The sequence below is a fragment of the Phocoena sinus genome, chromosome 13, assembly GCF_008692025.1.
Source record: "Phocoena sinus isolate mPhoSin1 chromosome 13, mPhoSin1.pri, whole genome shotgun sequence".
Taxonomy (NCBI): domain Eukaryota; kingdom Metazoa; phylum Chordata; class Mammalia; order Artiodactyla; family Phocoenidae; genus Phocoena; species Phocoena sinus.
In genome coordinates this window covers 52,724,134-52,745,560 of record NC_045775.1, presented here as the reverse complement: position 1 = coordinate 52,745,560, position 21,427 = coordinate 52,724,134, and the positions used below count along the sequence as shown (strand labels likewise).

The following is a 21,427-nucleotide window of genomic DNA, read 5'->3' as shown; positions in this document are numbered from 1 at the left end:
AGGAGGCTGTGGGAGCAGCGTGGGCAGCTCAGAACCAGGGAGCTGACAGGATGAAGGAGCAGAGGATTTTGCAGTGGCGCATATGGGTGAGGAGTGCCTGTCGCACAGGGTGGGCAGGAGAGCGTGGGGTGAAACGCCGCAGAGGTCAGGGGCTAGGAGGAACAGCCTGGGGACCCCAGTTCAGAATAGAGCGCGGTCAGAAGTGCTGGCCTCCTCCCACCACTAAAATCACCTTGAAATGACAATAAGGGAGACAAAAATGAAGAAACCCAAGGCAGCACTGGCAACGAACAAGGTACCAGCAACAGAAAGATTTCCTCTCGGAAAGATGGAAAACACACGGAATTGTATTAACGGACAAACAAGAAGGAAAGCACAGTCCAGAACATGAACGAGAAAACGCTGCAGGGGACACGTGGCCGGCCTTCCCATGGGAGCCCCACAGAAGCTCCCAGGTTCGAGGAAGCAATGGAGGTGATTTGACTGAGGGCCTGGCTGCACACCATCTGGACCAGTACTGCCCCCCACCAAACACACACACACACACACACACACACACGCACACACATGCACACACGCACGCACGCGCACACACATATATATACAAGTTGGGTGAGCATGAGCTCAGATGCTTACATGCTAGGAAATGTTCCCTGAACTGAGCAGAGAGATGCAGTATGTGGGTTGGGAGAAGCTAAGCAGAACACCCCAAACAAGCCCAGAGCAAAAAAGGGAAAGGCAGCTCCAGCTTCTGGTGTCAAATCTACCTGTTCCCCACCTGCTCAGCCCCTGAAAGGACATCGGCCTAAACCAAGACACACACGCATACAAACCCTCACTCCAAATGCAGGGAAGTGGCCTTTTGGGTGAATAGCCTTGAAAAAGAAATCCTTCTCAGGAACTTATAAAGTCAGTTCAATCCTTCGTTCACAAAAATGGCAAATAATCACTTAATATTCTCTTCATAATCAAGCCCTTAGAAAATCTGTGGATTATCAAAATAAAAGTCTAATTTATTTTCTTATAGGAAGTCATTGCATCCATAAAGAATAGGCGGCTATGAAAAGAGGAGTATTCAGAGAACAAGATATTGCTTTGGAAATTTTTTTAAAAAGTAAAAGACATAGCCAAAATAAATAATTTCTGTAAAGGGCTAAGTAATAGAACAGTTATGACTGAAAACTAAATTGTTTCTGTCATGGACTGTAATGATAGTTACAGCACAACCCTAATCTACTCAAAATCATAGCACACTTGAATGCCTCAATAGAACTATTACAAAAAATAGCCCAGCCCCTCCCCCCCACCAGGGATGGAGGAGGGGTCCTTCTGACGCAAGTTTTCTGGACTGTTCTTCAGAGATACCCCAGGGGCTGAGCTCCAGTTCCATGGTACCTGTTGGCTTAACACACACTCTTATTGGCTGTCTGCCTTCCCAACATCACTTCACCATGGACCATGCACCTGCATTTCCCAAAACATTAACTTGACCTAGAATCCTCCTCTTTAAGATCTGTTTCTGGAAGAACCCCAACCAAGGGTAGGATAATATCTTTTTATTTTGATATAATTATTTTAAAAGAAGAGGTGGTTGAAGTTGGTACCAGGATCAGAGTTACTGATGGCCTTTCAATAGAATGGTTAGGAAAGCCAATTTGGGGAAGGGCTTGGATGATGAGCTAGAAGAGAGTGTTAGTTGAAGACAGGCTAGCAATGGGCTGTATACAGGATGGTAGGATTCCAGAGCAATGAGTGAGCCCATGCTGACACTGAGGATGCAAGTTCTTCATGTGGCCGGCTTACTGCTTGCGTAGGATGAAAGAGCATTTCCCTGATACAGGGCAGCTGTCGGGAAGCTGCAAGCACCATTGTTCAACCGCCTGGCCCCTGACTTCGAAATAAGCCTTTGGATTACAATCAAATTAAAAACTCTACTTCTGCTGCTTCAGCGCAATCAATACATTCCCTTTCACAATGCACAACAGACAGGAAGAAACAACTGCCAAAGCTCAGAAGCCACTACTATGGTTGCTTGGGTGAAAATTCCTAAACACAGATTAAAGTGAGAGAAGCAGGAAATAAACCCAAACAGGGCTCCATCTTTCAAATAAAGCTAAATGAGGCTTCATCTTTCAATTTAAGGGCATACACACACACACACACACACACACACACACACACACACACACACACACACACACTAATGCAGTACTTCAATTATTCTAAGATGTAATATTTCATTTTTTAACACCCCCGCAATTGAGGCACATTGTACAATTGATACAAATCGTATTGGGCTTTTTAGTGGTATATAAAAAGTACTGAATCTTACAATTAATAAATATGGAATTTCATATGTGATGTGAACAAACAAGATTTTAGGGCCTCCTTAAAGACAAAAGTGCCTCATTCTTGGCCTCTACCTTTCAAGATATTAAGGGTGGGCTTCCCTGGTGGCGCAGTGGTTAAGAATCCACCTGCCAATGCAGTGGACATGGGTTCGAGCCCTGGTCCGGGAAGATCCCACATGCCACAGAGCAACTAAGCCAATGCACCACAACTACTGAGCCTGCGCTCTAGATCCCGCGAGCCACAACTACAGAGCCTGCGAGCTACAACTACTGAAGCCCGCACGCCTAGAGCTTGTGCTCCGCAACAAGAGAAGCCACCGCAATGAGAAGCCCGTGCACCACAGTGAAGAGTAGCCCCCACTCACCGCAACCAGAGAAAGCCCACGCACAGCAATGAAGACCCAACGCAGCCAAAAATAAATAAATAAATACATTTATAAAAAAAGATACTAAGGGCAAAAAAACTTTCAAGTGTATTGAGACCTAAATAAATCATGATAAATATTTTAATTTTTCAGATTGTTAACTCTAATTAGGTAAAGCTCAGTTTCAAAATTACTTGGCAGATGACCCTAGCATTTAAAAAATAAAACTAATATAGAATTAACATAAAGGAAAAATGAATTTATCCTATAATCTAGACAGCCCAGCACATGAAGTATTTACTTTCCTGTTCTAAACAAGAATTTTTACTTCATGTGACATTTTTCTTAAGGCAAATCACAGAAAAGTTAACTTTTGGCCCAAGTAAAGGCTTCTTTCATTTCAGCTTTCCTGGAAGTGAAAATAAGCCATCCTTTACCTTCATAAATGCTTTTTCCCTTCCTGCATCTAAGGGAAACAAGATAACCCAGAACATCAGACTTCCAGACCATACCAATCAGGAGTAGAAAAGTAGGAGGTGGTCACCCTTTGGGTGCCTTTAATTCTGGATTCAACTTCAAGTGAGACTCAAACTTCCTGCCCTTCTTTTCCATTCTCTCTCAACCAACTCAAGAAAGGAAAGCAGGGTCAGGGATGGAAATGAGCCATTCTGGTCTCTTCCATCCTCTTCCTCTTAAGGTGTAGTTGGGTTTATGAAAAGTCCAAACTCTGGCAATGCTCATTTAGCCTTTTTGACCCTCAAACTCAAAAACCCTCAAACTCAAAAACAACATGACTTGGGAGTAACCATGAAAAAAGGTCCAAAAAGCAGTTTCCACTGAGGCCTCAGTTATTGAACAGCTCTCCAAGAATGAATTAGGCTGTGATGCTTACATCCAAGAGATGGAAGCTCAGGTGAGAATCCAGCTCATGGGCACCAAAAGCCCTTGCACGGGATCAGTCAGTACCAACACTGAGCCCAAGCATGTGGAAAGCTGTAACATCTAGTATCCCTTTGCTGAAAAGGGTCATCCCATGAGGTCGATGACCAGTGTTGTGGGCTCAGGTAACAACTGCATGAGAGCTTCTGTCAAATAAAGAAGAGCCAGAGAGCATCTCACCCACCAGACATTGTTAGCACCAAGGACTGATGTTCGAATAATGGCACATGTCAAGAAGAGGCTCACCAAAGGCCCTCAGTGGTCCTCCAAACATGTTTCAAAACCTGCTACATCTCTTCTTTCTCTGTAGACTTGAAATCTCAGTGAAGGAGACTCCCTAAAAGAAAAAAATTAAATCTTCCTCAGAGGAGAAATCTATTACTTAAGAACAGATGGTCAAGTTACATGGACACAAGCAATTTGTGAACCAAATGCCTATGAATGCTCTGAGAGCTTCATTACTAGTCTCTAAACCTGATGTGGTGATGTGGCCACCACCCTCTACTCACAACCACTGGAGCAGAGAGATCAGATGCAGGCACATGAACCCTTTAGAAGGACCAAGCTTACAAATCTTCAAACCCATATCAAGTATCTGTGCCCTCATACTCGCTCACATGTATGGCCTCAACATTCCCATTAGGAGAGGACAGTGTGCTACATGTTCTCACAACACTAATCCTTCTGTTTTTGGAGTTTCAGCCAATGCATACTTGTTTTTAATTGAGCTTTAGCAGTTTCTTCTCAACAAAAGTCTAGGAAAGAAACTTGAGTGGTCAAAGCTCCTCCATGTTTCATCACCGTGGATACAAACCCCAAAATGGACATGACTTAGGATGATAGACTCTTTAAGATGCTGCTCCATTCCACTCACACCATTTTCAGTGAGTATAAAGAGTTAAATCTTTTATACTCACTGAAAGTGGAAGCGTAAATAAGTATTCATACTCCTCCCTAAAGACTCTACATGGGAAAGCACTTTTAAGAATTTTAAATACAAAGACAGATGAAAAGGTATAGTTCAATATTACTGTAATAGTTTCTGGGGGAAAAAATGGCCTCTTTGGGGAAAATGTAATTAAATGCTGGAAACAGAGATTACAGGTTACACATTACACGTGACAATTAAAAATATGGTGACTTTATTTCAATCTTCTTACAGTCCCCAGTATCACATCTGGTAAGAATCTTCATATCTATAACACAAAAATGTCTCAAGAAAGCATGTTACAAGACAGTATATATAGCAACAGTTTGGCAGAATTCTAGTTCATATCCCCCCCAAAATTTTTTAATTCAAAAATAACAATTAACTTTATTTAACATATGTTATACTTACTACTTAAAATACCATGCTCTAGTTAAATAATTAATCAACAACACTGTATACAAATAAAATATTACACAAAATATATTTAAGAAAATGTTTTGGTATTTGATCTGAACAATAAATAAAAACACAGGCACTTCTACACTGAAACAGGAAAGCAGTCACTACTCAGGATAATAATTTTGTATAAGCAACATTTAATCATGTGGCAAGAACAGAATTCTGCAGTTTTAAACTGACAAACCACTGATAAAAAGGTCTGCAACTTCAATCTTTTCACTTAAAGTTCAAAAGTTACATACGCTTTCCTGGTCCACAATGAAAAATCATAAACACAATATGGTTACCAGGGTCAATTCAATCTTCAGTTTGAAGATTATGGAATCATACTCATTATTTTCAAATACTAAAAAAGAGAGAACTATCACGATACCACCCAGCAAATGAAATACAAGATAGTTAAGCTTCCTCCTTATTATGACCAAAAGACCATAACAAGATAAAACTGGATGAATGTCACACGGTGATTCCCATTTTGCAAAACTGACTAGATTAACCCAAGGAAATGTTGGGGCAGCAGGAAATTTCAACAGAAGTTAACTTTTCCAGACTATTTAAAAAATTCATCCAAATTTCATGAAAATAAATGTAATTCCATTTCACAAAAAGCATTGAGTCATATATAACAGTGTCTTTGTAGCCAGTAGGTTTATGAATACCTAAAATGCAGATAATTCACTCATTATAATGGGGAATAGGATTACCATCATATGAGGGCAAAACAAAAATAACTTAACACGATCAGATTCCAGAAACATGATTTCAGATGACAAGGGGGACAAGTTAGAAAATAATGACCACTAGCCAGCAGGAAGGGTCAGAACCATTCGTCCTGTCATATCCTACATAAAAATTAGGATCTTCTGCTTTCCCTCTTCAGAAAGTACTACATTGAAAGGTTTAGAGGCCCTCATATGAATACTACTCATAAAGGCAGTTTTGATGGTTTTACATAGAAATTACCTCTAATGTGAGAGAACACAACATGGGAACTATTCGAGATACATCTTTCTATGCAAAATTTAGTTTAGTACATAATTTAGCAACTTAAATGAGCATTTTGCAACCGAGACCAAATATCAATCATCTCTTGAGGTTTTCTACTATGTACCAACATCAAACCTACATAGGAACAAATGTTATTCCTGTTTTTCTCTTCTATATCAAATGTCCTGAAGCCTTTGTGTTTCTCTGGAACGAGGCCAAGTTTCTGAAGGCACATTCCAGTATAAACGTCATCGATGGGGTAGAGAAGGACCTGGTCAGTTACATTGTATAGCCTCAGGGCCAGGTGGCCGGAGTACAGGAATCCACCTCCCCCTGCATAAGGTGGGTAGACGCCAGTGTAAACAACTTCCGGGATGTAGTACTTGAGTTTCTTATCCCGATGAGGTCCAGCATTGTGAATCACATCACCTATAAACAAATCTTTGGCTTTGTTCTTGGATAAGCTATTCAAGTAATTCAGGATGTGATGGGTGTTCACAAAAACATCATCATCACCCTTGAACACGAACTCAGCATTTGGGCAGGAAGTGCTCACCCACCTGAGAAAGAGTACTTCTTTCAGAGATAAGTTGAAGAAGGTGTCTCTGTAGTTCCACATAAGAATGTCTTGGTGTTTCTCACTCTCAAATTTCAGCATATCTGAAAGGTCAGGATGGTTGTCCTCTGGGGAGGTCTGGCCCAGTAAGAAGACTCGCACCATTGTTTGGTTCCCCACATTGGTTTCTTTGCCCCAAGATTCCCGAATTGCTTGCCTTCTGTCGAAATGTGAAGTAAGGGACTTAATCGCCAGCAATAAGAAGGGCTTCTTTGCACACTTATCAGGTTGGTCTATAAGCAGTGAATAATTTCGACATCTCAAATACAACAGAAAGTCTTTAAATCTGTCTGGCAAACTGTCGAAACCTGAAACTACTGACGTGACCCTCAGGTCAGGTTCACAATAATTCAGATGGCTTATGTTGGAAAATCCGTATGCTTCCCCTGTCTGGTTGGCTAACATGTTCAAAATGGGATTGTACTTCCTGTTCAGCTTTTCTTGTTCCCTGTTCCAATATGCCTTGGGAGGGTCAGATATCTTCCAGAACTTGTCTTTGGGTATTATTACTTCCCCTTTTCCATTTTTTTCTTGGCTACTGCTTTTGGAGACTTCCACAATCAAATAAATGAAGACATTTACCATCATCAGGATTCCCAACAACTTTATTCTTCGACGTCCAACACTCATTTCTCATATCTGAAATAAAAGAGGAGCATTGTATTGATTAGATTATTATTAATTGCATTTGCTCACATGCCACTTGCCTCTTTTATGTCCCCCGGAATAGTGGTTTAGAGCACAGATTCTAGACTTGCACTGCCTGGGTTCAAATCATGGCCCTATCATCCTAGACTCAAGCTCTGTGACCTTGGGCAAGTTGTATAACCAATGTCTCAGCTTCTCCATCTGTAAAATGGGGATAAATAACCCATTTCATAGGACGGTTTTGAGAGCTATATGCCTTTATATGTAAGCTTTTAAAACAGTGGCTGGCCTATAGCTAGCTGTATGTAAATGACCCTTAACGCTGTGGCTGTTTTGGACACTGGAGGACAAAGATACGCATTAACTAGATAATTCACAGGTGCTTCAACTTCCTTGCTTACACAAGGACATATACAAATCAGTGTGCTGCAAACGGATGTGCTCACAATTCATAATAACAAATACAGTTTATATTTGTTATTATGGACATACCTGCACACACACATAACTGTATTTATGTGAGCTGCAACATGTGCAGTTCCATGTCATTTATTTTGATCCCCTATTTTACTCCATTTTTTTTTAAATGGTGGCCACAACCTTGAATTGTTTCCTGACCTTCCATTTTACAGATGAGGAAATCAAGGCAGAAAGATTGAGACACTTGCCCAGGGCTGCAGGGTTAGGAGGTGGAGGAGACACTAACCACATTGAATGTTCAGAGATGAAACCAGCTTCACACCAGCTTCATCCAAATCGCCCACAACTGAGACCAACCAAAATGTCAATAACAGAAGAATGGATTATAAAACTGTGCTATATTCATACACTGGAACAACCCCTAGCAATAAAGAGGAAAACTACTGCTACAAGCAACAACAGTGTAGTGAGGGAGAGAGAGACCTCAAACTCCATTTATGTTAGGTTCAAGAAGGCAAAATTAATCTAGGCCCTAGAAATCTGAAAGTGATAGGGGTAGGGGTTTTGAATGGAGAGGGTCAGGAGGGGCCTTCTTGGGTATAGAAATATACTGTGTATGTCTTGATCTGGATGAGGTTTCATGGGTGTATACATTTGTCAAAAGTCAAACTGTATTCTTAAGATTCCCTGCTGTTTATAGCAAGAAGGAAAAGAGAAATGAAAATGACATTTTAGTGAAATATCAAAGGCCAAGAATAGATTTCAGGCTGTAGGCAACAGAACAAAGAAAGAGTAATGAGATGGTCTGCTGGGGTTGTAACTCCAGAGTTCTAACACTAGTGAGACAGATGGCCCAAGAACAACCAGTTAGATAAGCTTGACGTTAAAAGACAACCCCAAAAAGTGGAATGGCAATACTCGGTAAAGAATTTTCTTATCAGGTTGGGACCTCCCTGGTGGCACAGTTGTTAAGAATCTGCCTGCCAATGCAGGGGACACGGGTTTGAGCCCTGGTCCGGGAAGATCCCACATGCCACGGAGCAACTATGCCTGGGCACCACAACTACTGAGCCCACGTGCCACAACTACTGAAGCCCACGAGCTCTAGGGCCCACGTGCCGCGACTACTGAAGCCCAGGCGCCTAGAGCCCGTGCTCCACAGCAAGAGAAGCCACCGCAATGAGAAGCCCGCGCACTGCAACGAAGAGTAGCCCCTGCTCGCCACAACTAGAGAAAAACCCATGCACAGCAACGAAGACCCAATGCAGCCAAAAACAAATTAAAAAAAAAAAAAAGAATTTTCTTATCAGGTTAATTCTACAGCTGAGAATTCATCCTCAGAAAAGAATCCCAAAGAAGTATTGCTTCTCAGGCACGGTGCATTATCTTGATACAGGGAGCCTCTGAAGAAGGTATTGTTACTTTTATTGCCATTTTATATCTGAGGAAACAGATTTAAAGAAGTAACTGTGTTAAGGGCAGAGCTGGAATCCTAGCCAAGGTGATGGGGGTTCTAAGACCACCATGTCAAATGGTAGCTACTCTTTTCTGACCTCTAGAACAAAATGGGTTTTTTTATTGGGGGGGGACGGCTGCAGTTAATAAACATTGATTCTTCTAAAATTTCAATACAAAATGTGGAAGTTCAAAAAGGATGGTGTGAAGGAAACAGTTTGGTATCACTGGAGGAGCATGGGATTTTTTTTTTAATTTATTTTATTTATTTATTTTTGGCTGCGTTGGGTCTTCGTTGCGTTGCTGCGCGTGGGCTTTCTCTAGTTGCAGTGAGCAGGGGCCACTCTTTGTTGTGGTGCGCAGGCTTCTCATTGCAGTGGCTTCTCCTGCCGCGCAGCACGGGCTCTAGGCACGTGGGCCTCAGTAGTTGCGGCACATGGGCTCAGCAGTTGTGGCTCGCAGGCTCTAGAGCGCAGGCTCAGTAGTTGTGGCGCACGGGCTTAGCTGCTCTGCAGCATGTGGGATCCTCCCAGATCAGGGCTTGAACCCGCGTCTCCCGCATTGGCAGGTGGACTCCCAACCACTGCGCCACCAGGGAAGCCCTGTTTGTTTTTTTTAAATTGAAGCATAGTTGACTTACAACATTATATTAGTTTCAGGTATACAATATTGTGATTTGCTACTTTTATAGATTATACTCCATACAAAGTTATGATAAAATATTGACTATATTCCCTGTGCTGTCCATTACATCCTTGTAACTTATTATGTATTTTAATCAAAGGTAGTGTTTATTTATTTGTTACTATAAGATTTAAAAATTCACTGGGTTCTAACAAATAGTCTCAAGGCAGAAGTATTTGTCACGCTGAGAATGCTGTGAAGTTATCACTATGTTGAACAGCCCAGATTAGATCAATGGGAATTCACAAACTGTTTTGCGTCTTTTAAAATCTGTCCAGTAGATCCAAATCTAGTTGCTTGTACTTATCACTGCTAAATAGTTTCGGTTAAGGACATATAAGTAAAAGATGTTTTTATAAAACCAGTCCCTACACCATACCTTCCACTCCCCAAAGCCTCTACACAGCTAGAGAACATGGCAGATGATAAAGTTATGTGGGTGCTCTCAGCTCACCCAGGTAAGCAGCCTCCCACCACCACTCCATTCTCCCCTCACTTCTCAACCACTACCCACCCTCCAACCCTCAAGAATCCCACTACTGAGGTACCAAAAAAGGGCCTTCTTAAACTTCCTCCAAAGAAGGCGGTAAAAAAAAAAAAAAAACCCACAAGATATTCCCTACTCCTTAATTATAGGTTTAAAGGGCCCCAAGTCACACACAACCTGAATAATTCATAAGTCTATGGTCCATGCCCTCCTTAGGTCAGCTCCTTTCAAGTGAGCCTCTGAGGACACCTTTTATGCAAACTGAAGGCCAGTACATCTTCGGCACCCTAAACCTCTTTGTTATGGGTCTGACTTGCCAGGACAGGAGAGCTCAAGTGGACACTTGGAATGTATTTGTGCGGGTATCTGATACAATTAAAGAATTAGTCATCTTATTAGCAAATAAATCATGGATAGTTTTACGTTGGTTTTTTTTTTGGCCTCCAGATTCGAGACAAAACACTTTCCAAAAACAAACCATTCTCTCTAAATTAGGATAATTTTCCTAAAGCTGAAGTAGTACTTGACCCAGTATCACTGGTCTTGCCCTTCATGTGAACAGGCTGAAAAGAGGACAAGGAAAAGTATGAGGGTGAACAGAGAAAGACTACAATGAGCAAGAAGATCTGGAAGGAAAAACAGCACACGCTATGAACAGCTAACTACTTGGCAGAAATTTTCAACTCAGAAAAGGAGTATGGATCAGTAGACTATTCCTGAAATTTCTACAGTAAAACAGGACAGCTTAAGGGAGAAAAAAAGAGAGGCACAGTACTTTTACATAACGGGTCGTGAAACTGTAAGTTAATTTTCCTAGGAAAAGATTCAGGGTGAATAATATAATTCCAGATAAATGAGCCAGTTATGCATCCAGACCTATGGATACCTGCAATCCAGACAGAACCATCTGAAATGATGGTGTGACGTTTCGTATCACGAAAAGCACCAATCCTTCTTTCAGGAATATTATGAAGAGTGCATTAAGCTTGCTGACCCTGGCCAAGGTTTCCAGCTTTATCACGGCAATTCAGGCTTTTATTTCTGCCATCAAGACCCAGCCAGGACCTCCCATATTCTCGGCCAAGATAGGGCTTTGTGGCTCTCAAAGGGACACCATCCTCACCTTGTTTCAAGGATTCAAGTCCTTGATTCAAGGATTCCAGAACATTTCCTGTCCATTTCTCACTTGTGTCCCCTCAGGGAAGCTGAGAGGATACCACTTTACCAGGGAGAAAAACAAAGGCTCCAAGAGGGTTATAACTGGGCTGCCTAAATGTCACCACAGAGTTAAGAGGTAAGGCCAAGATGACAGTCTTCTGGCTCCTAATCCAGGGCTTTTGGGATCTCCTCCTTTTTCTACAAGGCATGGCCACATTCTTGTAACCTGGTCCAGGTCAACAGTGAAGTCTCAAGGGCTGGCTCAAGGCTGAAAAGACCCAAGGCACTGGGTCATGGTACATTTGGTTGTTACAAAGACTTCCCAAAGAAAGGGAAATTGGAGCCTAGAAGCTCCCAGCCCCACTTCTGACAAGGGGCCAGCCTTTCTTTTCTAAATTCCCAAACGTGCAGCTTGGGCTAAACTCTTACCACTATTTCTAAAGGGCATTTCTTCCAAACCAACCTGAGAAGGAAGGGTGAGAAAACCACCCAGATTCTCAATTATACATTTCCATCGAGTATAAATGTCAACTTTCATTTGTGACCGAGCCACAGTCCGTCGCATGAGAACCAGACTCTTACAATAAACCAAAGTTCATGGAAAGGAGGATAAAGCAGTGACCTCCATAAAAATATCTGTGGGAAAAAGCTCTCTGAATATTTGACTAAATATTCCCATTACAGACATAAAACCAATTCCGTGTCCTTTTTTGAGCAGGAAGTTACATTGCTCAAAAAGAATTTTGAGTAAGAAAACCTACCCTGAAGCTAGAGAAGATGTTATACAACCCTCACTGTGAAACACAGAATTTTTACTGTAACAGAAATAGAAAATCCCATATGCAGACAAAGAACAACCTTAGCTTTCACTTTGTACTTGGGAGTAGACTCTCTCCAACAGAGACTGAACAGTCTTAAAATTTCTAAAACACTTCAGTTGATTTTGTTTAACAACTTCCTTCTTTATTTTGCAATTAAAATATTTAGAAAGGTAGAAACACACACAAAAAAATTTGTGTTAGCTGAAAATGGATTATAAAATAGTACAGATGCCATGCTTAAACTATGTGAAAATCCAGATAAGATACCACACAAAAACAAAACCGGGTTAATCAGGGTGGTAGGATTATAGGTTATTTTCATATTCTTTAATGCTGCCACACCATCTTCCCCCTTCAGCAGCCTCTACCACTCACATCTAGACTGCCTGGGACAGGGGCTAGGGCACGTCACACACAAATCCTAAGGCCAGGTCCCCATTTCTAGAACCTACATCACTAGCCTGGGCCATGGCCCCCCAGTCCCACACACTCCAGCCCTGTACTGGACCCTGCAGTGTTCAGCACAGGCTCTGTCACAACATCCATCCCTAGATCACTGCACACCTTTCATTGGGCCCGTGCTCTCTGCCTGAAGCCATCTATTAGAGAGGACTCCTCAAAATAATAGTAAAATATGAACACTTATGCTTTATTTTAATAAATACTTAGGTACCACTGGCTATGTGCCAGGCACCAGTGATGCTATGAGGCAGATACTCAGAGAGGAGATTCAACTTGTCCAAGGTCACACAGCTGGCAGATGGCAGAGCCAGGATTCAAACCTAAGCGGCTCCTCCTAAGACTCCAGCATCTGAGTTTTAAACCATGATACAAGTGAACACTGCAGCACAGGCTTAGGACGTAAGGAACTAAAAGGATGATGGTCTGATTTTCAATGGTTAATCTTCTTAAAAGATTATTTTTAAAACTGTTTTTATTTAAAAATTTTAAAGCTTTATATTTATACATCTGAACCCTCAAAACTACCATCAGTCAAAGTCAGATACGAGAGGTAGGGCGGGGTCATAAGTAACATTTACTGAACGACTATTCTGTAGTCATTTCGTTTCCCAATACGTAGTCTAAACAATCCCAATGTTTCATTCCTGGACACTAGACTGGGAACCACTAAAGAGGATGGTCCTAAAAGGTTCCCTCCAGTTCTGAAAGCGAAGCGCTGGCCAGAAGACATTTGAATGTGGCCACTGACAGCCACAAAGACCCATTCTCACAAAGCTCTGAGTCACAGCCTGACTCCTCCACCCCAAGGGACTCCGGCATGCTAGGCAGACAGCCACGAGTAGCTGGTCAGGGACAGAACAGCAACCACACCCGGACCCAGTCCAAAACCTGTGCCCAGGACTGCCTTTGCTGCCCTCACCCCCAGTACCAAAGTGAAAGATAAAAGAAAGGCAGCACCTTCCTGTAATCAGGAAATGAAATGACCAGCCACCCCATCTAGTCACGCTGAGGCTTGGAGGCGAGAAATCCGAGTTCCTGATTCGGTCACGGGAGTCTGAGCAGGCGGCCTCCGTGTCTCGGGGTGTCCTGCTTCCTGCTCACTCTCCTGCGCAAACGGGACCCACAAATCCTCCAGGAGACAAAGAGCCCAAGCCCGCTGCCATACCACGGGAGCAGGGGACGTGCACGTCATTCTGCCTGCCCAACCTCCCCCATCCTCCCTCCAGAAGCCTGGTGAGAGTGGCTAAATCCTTACTTCCCAGGCTTCTAACATCTGTTGCCTGGTCCTTGCCAGACTTTTCCAGATTCTGCTCAGATAAAGAGACAGGGAGAGCTTGCAGCTAAGTGGGGCCACCTCCCAGCACTCAGGGCAGACAGTGGGGTGGTGATTAGGGTGTGAGGGCAGCAGCTCAGTGGGACCAGAAGAGCTGGGCCATACCTAGAGCTCGTTCCTTAATGGGAGCAAGAAGCCTGGCCTCAGTTCTTGCCTGGGCTGGTGCTGGGGAACCCCAGGATTCCCCCCACAATCTCACCTAGAAGCTGGCATGAAGCGAGAACATGTGTCTGACTGCTTTCTGGTCTGTAAGTCCTAGAACAACTATCAGCTAAATTCAAGGAATTTGTTTCATAGTCATTAGCAGTACCTTTCATGTTCAAAATTTAAAGGGAAAAGTACATATGATGAATCTATTTACCTACATTCCCCCACAGGTGACATTATACATCAAAGTGTCTATAGGACGTGTTTTGGTCCCCATTGATTATAGTTCCCCCAAAACCCAATGTGGCTGATTTTCTCAAATGGTATTTATCATTTAAAATAAAATCAATCACTAAGTTCATTCTTTAAATAAACATGCATAGAATTTTCAGAAAAGGAGAAAGGAAAATTTAGTAAACAATGACAGGGAATTAACCCTCCCAGAGGCCGTCCTGCCCCTGCCTTTAGTAAAACTGGTAAGAATTTTAGATCTTCAGTGTATAAGATTATGTCATTATAAAAGAAGGCTCGTAGATGTTTTGAGGATGGAAATGTTCCAGATCCATAGTTAGTCTGGTACCTGGAGTCAGAGAGCCCAGAATTAAATTCTGGTTATGCTACCTACTACTAGCTGTGTGACCTTATGCAAGTTGCTTGACTTCTCTGAGCCCCAGTTCCCTCATTTGTAAAATGGGGATGATATAACCTACCACACCAGGGTGCTGTCTACTGTGCACTGGGCTTTCAATAGTTTTCCTTCACAGGTTCTGATTCCTCCTCCAAACACTAAGCATACTTCTCAAGTTTTGTCATTCATTGCCTCTTTTACAAATATTCTCTCTCTAGAAACCCATCTATCCATTGTCTTAAACATTACCTCCAGAAGAAGTATCACAAGTTGACCCAGCTAACTCCAGATAGTAAATGCCGTGTGGAGTTTCTCTTCCTGGGTCCTCCATCTGCAATGGATCAACTCTCCATGTGCACTCTCCAGCATGACCTTGAATTGCTTCTTCCCCCTGCTTTACACATCCAGCACATCTGTGTTCCCACCTCTGTAACATCACTTGCACCTCCTCCTCACCTGTCCTCTATCCCATTCAGGCTCTGCCACTGGCTACTGTAGGAGCCCAATGCCTTACTTCCCACAGCTCCCAAATATGCCCTGTTCCCCAGCTACTCAGTCTTTAGCCCTTGTACATACATTCCCTTCTCACGCTGTTCGCTGGTTTGGTCACCACCACCAACATGGCACCGCTCCCTCATAGCCTACTGTAACTGTGTTGTCTTCTAAAACTCCTCTCTGCTCCATTCTTGGAGCTTAGGGCCTCATGGCCTCTTCCCCTCTTCTGTGAGTTCTCCTGCCCAAGGATATGCCCCAGCCTAAATACCAGCCTCATTCCTCCAATCTTCTCACTCACATGCCCTTCTGGTCCCTTTATGATGATTTGTGCTTCCTTTCACACCACCTCCTGCCAACATCCTCCATCTCCATACCATATACACTTGAACCTCCACCAGAGCAAACACATTTCTCTTCCAGAAAAATCCCAGCTTCACTCTGCCACCTGAGGAGTGCCCTCTGTCTGCCATGCCTTCCTGAAGAGCTTCTACTCCTAAATTAGGTCAAGTGTCACTCCTGAAGAGCCCACCTCCCAGGAGTTAGGGCATCCTCTGTGATCAAGGTCTTCACCCTGCACCACCATTACCCCAGCACATGGCATCTGAGAGTCATTCAGCATTTGCTGAATAAAAGGTATTTGGGTCATCTGGTCAAGTTCACTGAATACAGATGTTCAGCAGAAATTAGATTAAATATACATGCCCTTTCTCCAAAGAGATGACACAGGAAAAATCACTTATATGTGTGCTAGTCAACGACACATATGTATTTATAGAAATCTGTCTCACCTGGGCGGGTGCGGGCAGGATTTGAAGAGGTAAACTATGGTGAAAAGCCCAGTCCAGCCCCTCATTTCCCACAGGCATCCCAGGCCCTCCAGTGTGGGAATGCAGGAGCGTGGGATTCAGCAGTGCTTCTAGGTGAGGGCTCCATCCCTCCTCTGGCAGCACACCCAAGCCAACTCTCCTTCATCCCATCCCTACAGAGAGAAGCCTCCACATTCCTTCCTGGTGAGGGGAGGACCTCCAGCAAGTGTTACCCCCACCAAGGCCATGATAGCAGAGGGACAGGGTGAACGTGCATAAAGGAAGGCAGGCCCCGGTACAGACTGGAAGCTTGGGGGCATCTATTTACCTAGGTGGGAAACCATTTTAGAAAAGAAATGCTGCAATGCAGGCAGTCACTTCTTGGGGAGCTTCATGTGCTTTGGAAGCCCTTGTTAAGAGCCTGTACATGGCTATGGTTTGGTGTTTCCCCTCCAAGCTCCAGGACCTATGTACAAACCAGTATAGTCTGGCAGGCTCTCAACAAGCCCTCAGAGAAATCCCTAGAAGATTTCTCTTTGATTCATCCTTCCGTTTGCTTAGTTGGGTTACATGGAATGTATTTCAGTCTGGGTCCAATCAGGAGGCAGAAACCACACAGTAATTCAAGCAGGGGAAGTTTAAAAATATGATAATTGAGTAACTATAAAGATGGAATAGAACTCTAATGCCCTGCACCAGACAAAAAGTACCCAAAAAAGGACAAGCGTGGAAGAAAAGTTCAGAGCTTGTTGAAGTAGGTATAGGTGGCAGTTCCTGGATGCCCAGGCCAGAGATGGTCCAGTCACCAGGAGAGCAGGAACAACCCTCTGGGATGCAGGCACAAAGCCTGGAACATGCAAGAGTCCCCATCAGGAGGGTTTCAGGAAACAAACCTTGCAGACTGCTGGGACGGTGTGCAGAGAGAACGAGGGTGCGGAAGGAGTCATGCACACACAGGGAGTCCAGCTGCTGCTGGAACAGGAACTAGAGAGGCCTCCCTCTGTACGAGCTTAGCACGTCAATGTATGGCTCGGATAGGAACAGCTCAGGGCCACTGCTCAGGACAAAGATCAGGTGGCCAGCTCACAGCTAGACAGCCAGGATCACAGGGCTCCCAGTGTGTATACATGTGGGGGCTGAAGAGAAGCAGCGACCTGGGCTGGGCACAGGCTCTCCCTTCTACCACAGCTGCCAGAGCCGGAGAGAGGACACAGCAGCCACATGCTAGAGAGCTGTGGCCTGCAGACCCACAGGAAAAACAGCAGGCTCTACAGGAAGCCTGGTTCTAGACTCTGGGAACCAGGAAGGAAAAGCTCTTTCTCCTGCAACATCCTCTTCAGAGCCCTCAACTTAGAGAAGGCAAAGGAAAAATATTTGAAGGCTCTGATCCATTTTCACAGATCAGGCAACAAAGGGTGAATTTGGAGCTGACAAGCAATAGTTAAAAACTGATACAAGTTAGAGATCTCTATATCACCAACCTGAAGTCATATTCCAACCATGAACACCGTTACTCAAGTCTGGAGTTAGGGGAAAAGTGTATAAAACATGGGTCCTGTACAGTGAACTGATAGACAGGCAATAAATATGAGACAGTCCATTTGTCAACAGCAGAGGACAAGGCAGGGACCTGAGTGGGGCTTGAAATAGGGTAGATTTCAGAGATGTGAGGAGAAGCAAGGCAGGCAAGAGGTGGGGGGGTGGGTAGAGGGTGTCTGCATGCAGAGACCAACACAACCAGTTTGTGGCAGATGGGTGCTGAGACCACTGGAGAGAACAGATAAGCGCTGTTGAGCCCAAGGGCTCTCCACAGGATGGGAGTGTACCATGCCTACAATTAACGGTAACAAATGCTGCTGCCAGAGGGATTGTAGGAATGTGTTTTCTTTCACAGCCCCTCTATTAAAAACAAACAAACAAACAGAAGACTGACTAAATCACACAAGAATATGAAATAGGGAAATATGAAGAACTTCCAAATTGGATGTCCACGTTGATTACAAATAGAGTTGGCTATTGTGTTCAGAGATTTAACTTCTATAAAGCAGATTAGGTTCACAAGCGGAAGACAGCATGATCTGAGGGGTCCATCTTCTATCATCAGATCTCTAATGCACCTCTGACAGAGTACAGGCATTTGGTCTGGCTTACTAATCACTAACCCACGAGTCGGGGACTTCCCTCGTGGTCCAGTGGGTAAGACTCCACACTCCCAATGCAGCGGGCATGGGTTGATCCCTGGTTGGAGAACTAGATTCCGCGTGCCACAACTAAGAGTTCGTGTGCTGCAACTAAGAGCCCACGTGCCTCAGCTAAGACCCAGCGCAGCCTAATACTAAAAAAAAAAAAAAAAACCAAACACAAGTTGTTTCTGATTTTCCCTATAATCGAAAAAGAAAAACTGATGAACAACCTCATATGTGCATCTTTGTCCATTGTCTTATTATTTCCTTTGGAAAAATTACAAAGAGAACATACATTTTTAAAGTCACTTAGAATATAATCAAATTATTCCCCGTCCCACCCATCCCCCACCAAAAACAAAAGCCAGACTGATTTATCCTTTCACTGTACACACCCAAGAGCACAGCACTCTCCATGTTGACTGTGGACACTGTCCTTTTTAATCTTCACAAAAAAAGGACTTCTGCTTGTTTTAACTGACCCATCGTCATTCATGTGCTTCCCTCCTGACTTCCCACTCCTCATGCCCTTTGCCCATTTTCCACACCAGGATATTCTCACCTCATTTAATCTTTTTTTTTTTTTTTTAATTTATTTCTGGCCGCATTGGGTCTTCGTTGCTGTGCACGGGCTTTCTCTAGTTGTGGTGAGGGGGGGCTACTCTTTGTTGCAGTGCACGGGCTTCTCAATGCAGTGGCTTCTGTTGCAAGGCACAGGCTCTAGGCACGCAGGCTTCAGTAGTTGTGGCACACGGGCTCAGTAGTTGTGTCTTGTAAGCTCTAGAGAGCAGGCTCAGTAGTTGTGGTGCACGGGCTTAGTTGCTCCGCAACATGCGGGATCTTCCCAAACCAGGGCTCGAACCCGTGTCCCCTGCATTGGCAGGCGGATTCTTAACCACTGCGCCACCAGGGAAGCCCTCATTTAATCTTTACAAACTCAAATATGTGAAGCAATTACTCTGAGGTCACAAAGCTAATCTGGGTGGAGCCAGCACTTGGACCCTGGACCCTGCCCCCAAGTCTAAACTCTTTCTACCACACAACCTCGTTGCTCAAAGAAGATTTCAAGAATCCTCAAATAAAGTTGCACTTTAAAAAAAAAATTACTTAGGAAGTGAAATCATTGCATCTGTGGATACCCAGAAGATGTAGGCAGTTTCAAAGAAAGCCAGGCGGTTGCGTTTTGTTTTTAAGCAGCATGAGAGAGGAATAATTGTAGACAGAATCTCCAGAAGGGAACCAGTTGGTAGTCTTAAGGTGCCCAGAGGTCCTGGTCTGGTAAGGCAGGCCCCGCCCCTGTTTTGGGTGGAGTCCCTGCAGGTCTGTGGTAGGTGTTAATCCACACTGAGGAATGAGAGATCGACAGCAGTTTCATCCAGCCCAATCTAACAAACCTGTTGCGCAAACCCTTTTGGCAAGAGCTTTTACACAGAAAAAGCCCCACCTCTCCTCTCCCCCTCCCTTCCCGGGGGGCACCACAGCCTGAGGCTGAAGGGATCCCAGGACGATCCTCCCACCTGCTAGAGGTTAGATCCGAGTGGGCCTGCAGCCCAGCTCTCCAGGCTCTGAGAGGAAGGGACACTGGCTGTGTCAGAAAAGGTGATGGAAGAGCAAGTGTTGGCCACAAACTGTACCCTCTCACCCTTTTACTTGTTTTCTCCAGAACATGCACATGCATTCCACACACAGACCATATCCCGAGTTCATTACCAAAAAGAAGCTACAAGAATTTCTTTTCCAGGGCCTTATAGCTCATCTACTCCAACCACCTCCCGTACAGAAGAAGAAACCAAGATGCAGAGAGGCACAGAGGCTTGCCCAGGGTCAGCGTAGGTAGGAGCCGCACAGTGAGAATCATCATCATGGACAAAGTCGCATTATCATAGCTTCTTGTGAACCATCAACATAAAACACAAGGCCAGCAAGGCAGACTGCAGCAGCATCACCGTGAACCCGCCCCGCCCCCAGACAGTGGTTTTATTACTTCCTTTTTGCTGTCTTTAACACTTCATACACATTTATCTGACTTGCCACACCTCTTCGGTAACAAGTCTTACACAACCCACAGGGCACGTGGCCATCAAGACCAGGGGCTGGGCCATTTCATTTCAGTCTCTCTAGCGTCTTCCACTCTGACAACATATTGACAGTCAATACATTTGAGGACAAGAAGGACATAAATGGGGAGGGGCAGTAAAGGAACGAGGATTAATTAAAGGAAAATTTCTATTCCTTGACCTTCTTCATCTTTTGCTCCACACAAATCACTGTTGAATAATTACACACACAGGCCCTGCATTTCCAGGCCCCCCAGAGACTCTCCCTGGCCCCTGGCTGTCTATGTGTCAGGCCAGGACACTCCTCTTCACAACTCTCATAAGCCTTTTCCGATTCCTGTGCTTTCCCCTCCATGCCTCACCCTCAACCATCAGGACAGCATCACTGGGTGTCATCTCAATGCAGGACATCACCTAAAAAAATCCCAGGAAACAGTCTCATATGATTAAACAAATCTGTAAACAAACTAAGGCCCAAGGGATGGGAGGAGTGGAGGAAGAAGGCAATTAAAAATTAATAAAAATGCTCAAGCATAAATTACAGTACTGGACTAGAAACTAAGTTATCGTTATATAATATAAACTATATTACATAAAATAAGTTATCAAACCGACCTTGCATAAGTGCTTCTGGAAACAAGCAGGCCATCAGCCATGGCTTGGCAATCTTGGTGGACAGAGATGGGGCGGGGAGGAGGTAACTTGGGGCTTGCTATGTGGGCTACTTCTGCCTACAGTCACACATAGAGAAAAGCTGGTGAAACCAATTAAGAGAATATTTTCACATAGGTACTGGAAAAGAGATTATTGTCATTTTACACAGTAAATGCATGAAATACTCAATTAAAGACTAATTTAACAGGACGTCCCTGGTGGCACAGTGGTTAAGAATCCACCTGCCAATGCAGGGGACATGGGTTCAAGCCCTGATCTGGGAAGATCCCACGTGCTGTGAGGAAACGAAGCCCGTGCACCACAACTACTGAGCCTGCGCT

The 21,427-nt window shown here is 43.9% G+C and overlaps 1 protein-coding gene across 7 annotated transcripts in view; it reads right to left on the bottom strand.

Annotated features, from left to right (window-relative positions):
* The window catches only part of B3GNT2 (UDP-GlcNAc:betaGal beta-1,3-N-acetylglucosaminyltransferase 2), a 398,515-nt gene that overhangs the window by 310,509 nt on the left and 66,579 nt on the right, over nucleotides 1-21,427 (bottom strand). For 2 of the 7 annotated variants that reach the window (XR_004352776.1, XR_004352771.1), the window contains exons 1-2: nucleotides 6,593-6,730; nucleotides 3,840-3,992 (exon numbers count right to left, since the gene is read on the bottom strand). Coding sequence is in view for 2 of the 7 variants with exons in the window: in XM_032652613.1 (XP_032508504.1) it covers nucleotides 6,085-7,278 (1,194 nt within the window). In the remaining 5 variants the exon portion in view is untranslated. Of the gene's footprint in view, nucleotides 1-3,839; nucleotides 3,993-4,774; nucleotides 7,288-21,427 lie in introns of those variants that run through there. The other 5 variants (XM_032652613.1, XM_032652612.1, XR_004352774.1 and 2 more) reach the window with 4 other exon arrangements.